The sequence below is a fragment of the Egretta garzetta genome, unplaced genomic scaffold, assembly GCF_000687185.1.
Source record: "Egretta garzetta isolate BGI_Z169 unplaced genomic scaffold, ASM68718v1 scaffold782, whole genome shotgun sequence".
In the NCBI taxonomy this organism is placed as follows: Eukaryota; Metazoa; Chordata; class Aves; order Pelecaniformes; family Ardeidae; genus Egretta; species Egretta garzetta.
Genome location: NW_009258785.1, coordinates 551905 through 561575, shown reverse-complemented (window position 1 = coordinate 561575; position 9671 = coordinate 551905). Strand labels below are relative to the sequence as shown.

Here is a 9671-nt window from a genome sequence, read left to right as displayed (position 1 = left end):
TGCGTTTGCTTAGACAGAGCAAGAAGCTAACCTGGTGCACCATGGAGTTGAGAGAACAGCTTTGCTAGTTCTTCAGTGGTTTCCAGCTACACAAAGGAATTTCTTCCAAGTCAGACAGTTGTGCGAGGTGACCACTAACATCAGCCCAGTTTCCGTTAAGCCATCATTTTTTCTAGTGTCTACAAGAAGTTTATTAGAAGCAAGTTTTCACTCGCAGGAGATAGATGCATATCATTAAATACACCTGAGATGGAGCAGTCTTGTTTTCAGTATAAATTGACAAGGTTTCAGGTACTGGGATTTGTAAAGAGAGTCTAAAGCTCATTCTGTGAACTGCACCGAAACGACAGGACAGTTCTTTACACAGCTTCACCTAGTAAAAAGGTATTTTTTCTAATAAGGCATTAAATTAGTTTACTCTTTATGATCCCTTCTGCCATGTTGTCAAACCTCCTCACTTCTATCTCCCACTCTCATTTCCAATTTCTGCACACCTCCAGTTCTATTTGCTCCAGTCTGCACTGGGAGAACGCAGTCATCGATAGTTTACAGGCTGCCTGCACATACAGTTTCATGACCAAAACTACCTGGGTACGTCCAACAATGCTGTTCCACAGCTGAAGGATCCTTAGGAGGAGGATGTGGAAACCACTGAGAACAGTAAATGGCATCTCATCATAGCGATGGTACGGCAGAGATTACCAAGTTTCTACGTTCACATTTTAGTCCAAAACTGCAAGAGACTTACAGTAAATGAATATCCAAATATGTATTATCCCTTCAGATACACTCACTCACTTCTATAGTTATCAAGTGTAACATTTCACCAGATACAAGGCTTCAATCTAGGCTCTAGTAAATCTTCATACTCTGTGCTAGCCAAGCTTCTTCTGTCCTTTTCAGATGAAATAGTTACTTGCACAGCTCTTTAGAAGATAAAGTGTCTAAGACACATGGCTTCTCACGGTCCAAATCAGCAGATTTTAATGCCACTGATGTAATACTCTGGAGGATCAAGTATGTCTCAGTTTTGGTTTTAGTCAGACTTATCCTTTTTCTTTCCTGTTAAAGGCACTTTACTTGCAACAGCAGATCCTACAGCTGTAACACCTCCAGCCACAGCAGAAACACTTCCTTTGACTAGCCCCACTCCCATTGAAGGCACAGATGTGACCGCTGTTTTGGTAATTTCCAAACTCTTCCCTCCAATCCAAGCAACACCCCCAATTGTGGCACCAACAGCTCCTTTCGTGACACTGAAGAGGCCACCGGTCACACGAGAAAGCATGCCAGGCTGCTGCTGCGGGTGGTCTTTTAACGAACCTAAGGGAGGAAAGAACAAGCGGATCAATCCCAGTGCTACGATCAAAGCATTTTCAAAAGAAAAAGTTATTCGTAAGTATTTCCTTTTCTAGCCTAACAGCCATGGCGCATACTTACCTCGTAGGTTACTCTTCTTGCATGCTCATGCGCCATCATAGTGCCAAATAAGAAAAGACACTTTGCTGCAGCGAGACATACCTCAGTGCTGTTTGCTAAAACACAAGTCAATACCGAGCCTACAAACATCAGGCATACAGCTCCCAGATGGTCTCACGTGATAAATTTTTGTCCTCTGTCTGTGTGCAACCACCTCCTTCCCAGACTCTGAAAAGTCTCATGGCCAAAAGAGCCTCATTTCTGGACCTTATTAAGGAGGGCAGGGGGGGAAGGGGACAATGACACAACCTCGTGTTCCCCCCATCCTAACATTAAGAGTTAACCCACAAACAGGGGGGACCCCCAAAAGCAGCAGCACTGTCTTGCTGTTCAAATCTCTGAGGGTGGACTGAAAAAATTTTCTTGGAGAAACAGACCCAAAGGTTGATCAAAAAAAAAAAAAAAAAAAAAAAAAAAAAAAAAAAAGCTGTTTTTTTGAAAAGAGCTCATGTGGAGACCAAGCTGTTTCTTTCCTTAATAATTACTGTTTCACAGATGTGTTTACAAGGATTGTGCACCGGGGTCAGGAAAGAGGGAAAGAAGGAAAGAATGAAAGCAGTCAGAGGAGCGAGAAGACAAAACTGATGCCAACTCTTCACTGTATCACTTCCTTTCTTCATCATGTACACAAATTAGTTTTCTTCCAAAAAGGCCTTTTCTGTAATTTGGATAGGGAAGGGGAGGGAAGGGAGAATCCCATGGCCAAATAAGCTCATTAAATACCAAAAGTGGTCCCCAAAGGCATGAACAATAGCAAGAGTTACAGGCTCCCAACAGAAGCCCCAATATGACGCACAAACCCAAGTCTCAAACCAGGTTACTGACCACATAAATGTGGTGGTTTTTTTCTTTTAATGTTATGTTTAACCTGCCCTCTGTGCAGTTTCTTGCTATATGCTGTATAAGTCAATTCCTATTCCATATTTGTGGTACAGTTACATAGCCTCAAAATAACAGAAAAAATTAGAATAATAGAAAGACTCCCAGAATTAGCCACTTAGACTTCCAACAGTTTAGTATTACTTCGTATTTCAAAACGTAGGATTCAAAAATGCCTCTAAAGGGAACTAAGGCAACTCCACGCCCCACTACTGCATAAGCATCATCTCATCTTCAAAGAAGAAACAGGAAGATGAAACAGTATGTTAATGTGCAATTTAAGCACACAAGAAAATATCCCCCACTGCACCTATAAGCCAGTAGCCCTGACACCTGTTTGTCTGCAAGGTATTTTCAATGTGAACCTTGAGAAATCTCTGGTCCTCACAACAATGGCGTACAGGCAAGCATTTTTTCAGCTCCTGTCTTGTCAATTCCTCACCAACCCCAAACACTTTGTAAAAAAAAGTTTCATAGAGAACCATGGCAAGTGACAGCCAGCTAACAGAACTAGGGTGAGAGTTCCACAGTTTTTTGTATTTTCTAGCTACCTGTAGATAATACATGGGATTTAACAGACATGTTTCCCTTTCTTAGGGAAAAACGACTGGGGGAACTAAGAAAAGGGCAAATGGAACCACAGTGGGGCAGTGCCAGGGAAGAAACAAACATGAAATAAAGAGATGAGGGAGTCAGCAGCAGAAAGAACATGCTTGGAAGAGGATGATGAGTCTAGAGAGAGGGGGAAAAAGAAAAAACAGATCTAGATCCACCAGAGACTTAGATCCAGCCCCTATCAAGGCATTTGCTCCGCACTGTGACGTGCCTTAGAGGAACCAGCAGAACAGGTCTCTGCTTCCAGCACCCTGACTGCTGACAACTCACATTCAGAAGACAGTTTCCAAGAGTCACCTCCCAGCACTCATCCACTACAAGATGAAAACCAGGGTGAACAGCTTCCCATGCACCTCTGATGAGTCTCGTGACATGCCAGGACTGACCCAGCACTCAGAATTCATCAAAAAAGTGTGAACTTCAGAGTTCCTACATGCGTGCCCCAGAATAATTCAAACAAGAGACACTATTTAAATGAGAGAATTTCTTACAAGTTTTTATTGCTGGCCAATTTCTATCCTAAGATATGCATGTCTGGTCTCCTTGTTTCTAACCAGCATGAGAAAGAAGCTAAACCAGATCATTCCTAAATCTAGGGAGAAAATGACACAGAAAAAAAGCACAAAGAGGAACAGTGCAGTTCAAGGGAGCAAGAAATACTAAAAATGCTTCCAGCTTGCACTACTTAAGACATTGATATAGATAACAGAATGGGTCATGGAAACTAGAAACATAAATTACAGCTTTTTACTTAAGTGAAGCAATACCCTTGCTGGTTCATTCTGGGCCAGTAGCTTTCAACCTGGACATGTCCAGCAAAAACATGAGCACATAGAGGTCAGAATTTCTATTTACATACAGAAAGCCTTTAAAGAATCACACTCAGAGAGGACTATAGACAGCCTGGTATAAAATCCACTATCTAGGTATTATTCATTAGAGGATTCTTCTGACCAGACTTACACACCCTGTAAAAAATTTGGTCAGAAGGTAGTTAAATTCCACCTAACTGGATCACTGTCATCAGGGTGAATGGGAGTAAAGTTTTACCACACTGAATTTTAAGAGCTGATTTTAGTAAATCGGACCTGATATTAGCAAGAAAGGACCCATCATAGCCAACTTAAACAACACGAGAGAAGCAAACAAAAGTAATCCTGACATGCTTTTCCTCACATTACTTCAGGTAGCCAATCCTTTGACAACATCTACTCTATTTCATGAGTGTAAATACTGACTGTGACTCGGTGTATTAATAACGTCTGGTGATGGCCGACACATTCCCATTTCATTCCTGTTTGCATTGTCTATTAGATCTAGGAAATGCCTGCAGCTGCAGAGAGTTTTTATTGCCAGTTGATTTCCATTCTAGGATACTCATTCCTGGTCTCCTTGTTTCTAACCAGCATGAGAAAGAAGGTAAACCAGATCATTCCTAAATCTAGGGAGAAAATGACACAAGTTCCCTGTTCAGGGGTTGGCCCTACCATGCTACCTTGCAGCCAGCTGCCTGCTGAAAAGAGTCCAACAGCGAACAAGAGTTTCAAAGAACGTAGGTTGCAAAGGTTGGCGCCACTTACAAAGCAGAAAATAAAGCATCAGAATAGCACTACTCGTAGAAAGAATGAGCACAAAAGCTTCTTCTACATATGTATTTCTTTAAAGCCTTTGGGTACCAAGCTTGTCGAGTGCACGTTGGACAAACTGGAACTATTTACATCTTTATGAAAAACTGCAAATTGATTTTGGAATTGAGCCTTTCCTCTAAGGATTTTTTTTTTGGCAGCCTGTTTAGAGAGACTCTCTTCTTGCCAACATTGAACTGGTAGCCTTCCATCCACATTTGGCCATCTTTCTATGACGGGGTAAGCGTATCACATATGAAGGCCTTGTATGACATGTAAAACAGGGATGTTCAAGGGTATGCCAACATTTTAGCTAAACTCATAAGGCTTGAAGAATGCACGTGAAAGAGTCAAAAGGAAAAAGCCTCTTCAAGGATGAGGTTTCCATTAAAACGAGTGGTGTTTCATTCTACTCCCTCTAACTACACCAGCTTTCTCCATCTAGTTAGACTTCATATTCAAGCTGGTTATTGTCATACTGAAAGATACCGTGCAGGAGAAAGTCAGTCTCAGTTGCTCACAAATTCTAAATAAAACTTTGCAATACCTAGCAATGATCAGACTCTGCTGTTATGCTCTGAATCTGGACAACCTACTGAATATTCCAGGATGATAAAAAATGGCCACTTGTTTCACTGCCTTACTCAAGAAAGAATCGGTTGTAGTTTACCAGTCAGACCAGTGTTCACTTCCTATATGTGAGGTTTAACATGCATAAAACACAATTCAATCTTTAAGGCAAAATAAAAAAAAAAAAATACTAAAAAGACAGATAAAAAAGCACCTTAACAATTAGATTTGAAGATAATACATATTAGGGAAAAATTTGCAACCTGGCATTTGCTTTCAGAAATGCTTCTGGGATCTTGACAACACCGTAAGGGCTTAAAAAGAAAGGGTTTTGTCCTCACACCACGATACTGATACAAGTTCAACTATAGTAGAGATTAAGAACCACTGTGCCGGGAAAATCTATTTCTCCCTTTCCTCTCATCTTCTTGTACTTGTGTTCCCTGTCTAATAGTTGTTAAGAACAGAGTGAGCTATTCCACTTCAACCCCTTCTGCTACAGTTAGTGGATAATACTGTTGTTCAAGTGAAGTAAATTGTTCAGTTATACACCTTATAAAAGCTGAAAAAAAACTCCAACAAACAAAAAGAGCTTTAAAGGGCCACTATAAATTGAAGTGCAATGAACCAAGAGGAATCCGGACTCACCAACCTCTACATCCAACACATATGGTCTTAAAGCAAGAGATGACAGAATACAGACAACCTGTGTGCCAAGAACGGCTTTTAATCTAGTATGCATCCAGTCACATTATGAAAACAGGACTCTTCACAGTCCTGCCATTCCACAGCCCAGAAGGTAACTCTGCTCATTTGCAACTGCATTTCCTCTGCAGATCTAATAACCAATTTAAGATTCATTTGGTTCAGGAGACCCAAGATGTCACTGCATTAATGAAGTCAATTGTGTGCTTGTTTTTATGAAACCATGAGATTAAGTCAACAGTTAGAACCACAGTTAATTGCATGATGGAAAAGGGTCTCCAAAAATAGTAATAAAATTCTGTATATTTTTAAATGCATCTTGTTTAGAAGTCAAAGGCACTATGAACTCAGCAAGGTGTCCAAATCACGAAGCTGGGCTCTTTCCGTCTCACATAATGAATGGCAGAAGTAACAAACAGCAGAAATAAATACCCATCGGACCAATTCACATCTCTGGAAACTAATCTGCAAATTATGTCCTGCAGTATCTGCCACCTTCTCTGTATTTTATCACTACAGTTGTTTACTGAGTTATATTCAGTGGCCTTATTAGAAACAGGATCATGGAGAAGTGAACAATAATCCAGGCCCATCCCATCCCAGGGTTGGCCTGCTTACTGCTACTTAGATGAAAGTTAAGTGTTCAGCTTGCAGATGCTTTTTTTTTTTTTTTTAAGGGAGAACTGAACTTCTGATGAATTTCTATGAATTTACTTCGTACTATGAAAACCAATACATACCTTCTGGTGGTTCATCATGAAGGTACGATGGGACTTCCTGTTGATTTTTGTCCGTTTGATTCATTATTGCCTAAAAAAGAAATTCACATAAGCTATACATCCTTTCCAGCAAAGCATAAAGGTCAACTACATGAATTTTGGATTCATAGATTAAGTTCCACAGAAACAGAACTTCCTTTTCATACTAGATAAGCAAGCAGCTCCTGCCAAACTACTGCTCTTATTATTATCAGACTGTGCTTTTGCATTCTTCAACCAGACTCAATGCTTGAAAAAGGAGCCCTCCACCAGGTCAGCAGGTTTGGTGAGGGATGCCACTCCACACCAAGTGGATCTCAAACCTAAAAAGCCATCAGGAAGAAAACCAGTATGATAATAAAACAGCCACTGCCATACAACAGCTTACGTAGTAAAAAAGAAAAGCCTGGTGATCACAGAGGTGGGTGGGCACTAGAAAAACAACAGCAGCATGCCTGTAAGATCTGTTAGCACCTGGAAAGCAGTAGTGTAAAGAAACAAGTCCTTGCAGCAGAATTAGAATAATTTCCATGGAAACAAGGTGGAAAAACTGTAATGAAAACACTCCAGTTATCTTGTAGCAGTATTGCATACAGAGTGGTGACAGCAGGAGAACGAGACTGTTTTAACTCTACACAAGCTTTCCAATGAAAACATTTTGGAAAGGAAAGTTCTTTACACCAAAAGCTGTTTCCTAGAGCAGATCTAGAGCAGCAATCCCTGACGCTGAGGGGAAGCACAGGAGAGAGCTCAAATCAGCAGCTCTGCTTACTACATTTTTTCCCTTTGGAGGGGAAGAATGCAGTATCTAGTCCAGGTTTCCCTCCTGCACCAAGGTGTGCCTTGGTGTTAAGTCCCGCCTCCTCCCCCAAGCCCTCCTGCCAATCCTGCTTTCCCTCCTCAGCAGGCACTGGAGGCGAAAGGAGAAAGAAAACCAAGTTGCATTATACCACTCAGCATCCTTCTACCTTCTTGCCAGTGACCTCTTAGCTCCCTTCTCCCTGCACATATACGCAAGCCTTTAAATCATTTAATTTCTTCCAGGAGTCACCAACCACCACAAAAATCATTCCAGCCTCTTCTTGCCATGCCCAGATGTCCCCATAGCTCCTCTGGGTGAGAAGAGTGACTGGGATCTGAAGCGGGGACGAGGAGGCAGAAGCAGAACTTGAGGGTGGGAAGACTCACCTAGAAGATGGCTATTGCTAAACCCCTCACAGTATAATTATGAAGTCAAAACATGAAAGTAAAAACCGACACCCACACACTAAATGATAGAACTTTGGATGCAAAGCAAGCCTAAATTGAATATTAAAGAGTCCTCACAATCAGCACTAAGGGTATCAGCTCACGACTCAGAAAACATGGGTACCTTTACACAAGAAGCTGAACAGGAAAGCAAGCAAAAAACCCTACTACCAGGATGGCTGACTTGATAGCAGTGCTGCACAAGTACCTCTCAAAAGCCAGAAACACAAATGAGGAAGCTAAGAAATAGGAAAGCGAGTAGCAACACCTTGAGACAAAAGACTAAATACATGAGGGCTAAAAGGCAATTGGAAAGAGTATCAGTTATACAATTCCCTGTTCTTGTATTTAATCACAGGTCAGTAAGTCAAGGGCAGGGGAAGCCCAACTGGTCACAGGTAGCAACTGCGGGCAATCAGGTTCTGTGAAAGCACTGGATTCCGATACTAGGCGATTTCTTTGCATTCATCTAATACAAGCCGGAAGAAATGTAAAAGATTTTGTCCTCACTGTGTTAAGTAGTTACATGTTGGTTGTTGCTTTTTTCCAACCTGAAACAAAAATATCAAGCACTATAAAGAAAGAGAAGGCAGACACTGTAAGAATCTGACAGGCCTGACGTTATTTTATCAAAACATCTGTACAAAACTGTACTAACTGTGTTCCCACTGAACATATGGCCATTTTGTTCATTAAGATGATTACTGTATCAGGAATTTGGAAGGAGTTTTTTGTTTGTTGCATTAGGGAAGGTCCTAAAAATAAAATAAAAAAAAAAAAAAAAAAAAAAAAAATCACAACCTAGCAAGCCTTACTTCAAACAAAGGGATAAAAAAGTGACCAAAACAGTTTTAAAGCAGACTCAAGGGAAACACAAATTAAGTAAGCCAGAAATACATTAAAATTTTTATGAAGAACTACCTCCGCTAATATATTTGTACCTAGCCTGCACATAACTCGCAAAAGAAACACAGATGCAATTGCTCGTTTGAGCATCCAAGAAGTTTGTCAACAATTCCTTGCAAGAGGCTCCAAAAATTTATTTAAACTTAGGAGGTAAAACACTGTCAGAGATTATCAACAAGTTTAGAGGGGAGTTGGAGCAAGTTACCAGTTTTGAACATTGCAGAACACTGAAAAGCGTCACAAGGCTCCACACAAGTTTTACTATATTCCACTAGTAAGAAGCTATGGAACACCACAGCACCGACAGCAGATACAGGCCCAGTGAAGTACCAAAGCTCTCTTGTGCTAGGCATCATGTAAGTACTTAATTAAGATGAGACCTCTCCAATGGAAAGGATCAGAGCAAGACTGGCAAACAGATAGCGCAGGACAAAGATTCTGTTGTAACTTTCCGTAATCCAGGTTGGGCCACTGTCAGATTTGCTTGCAATTCCTGCAAAGCTAAATGAGCAAAGCAATGTATTGGCAGAGGAGTTCCACAGCAGAGTTTCTAGTTCAGTGATAAAGAATTTGAAAGTGTAAAAACAAAAAAAACCCAACCAACCAAACAAAAAAAAGCACAGTCCTACATAAAAAATAGTGACAAGATTAGGTATTCCCTCCCGTACTACCTTCTGCAGAACCTCAAGGTTACGTAATACTTGACCACAGCTACTTTTAAAAAAAGTTAGACAGGAATATTATGCAATATATCACTCACATGCAATGATTTAACACACAACTCCTTCTAAACCACAGAAATACTTCACTCTTACAACTTCACGGACCCCAGTGGTCTGCTGCTAGCCGATCCCAGAAGCCAATGAAGGACTACCCGGGCCTGAGA

General features: G+C 40.9%; 1 protein-coding gene across 2 annotated transcripts in view; it reads right to left on the bottom strand.

Annotated features, from left to right (window-relative positions):
- Positions 1-275: 275 nt before the first annotated feature.
- Positions 276-9671, bottom strand: part of TMEM263 (transmembrane protein 263) — a 12247-nt gene continuing 2851 nt past the window's right edge. For both annotated transcript variants that reach the window (XM_009649473.2, XM_035889195.1), the window contains exons 3-4: positions 6614-6683; positions 276-1323 (exon numbers count right to left, since the gene is read on the bottom strand). In XM_009649473.2, the coding sequence (XP_009647768.1) occupies positions 1037-1323; positions 6614-6677 (351 nt within the window). In that variant the 5' untranslated portion in view covers positions 6678-6683 and the 3' untranslated portion in view covers positions 276-1036. The remainder of the gene's footprint in view (positions 1324-6613; positions 6684-9671) is intronic.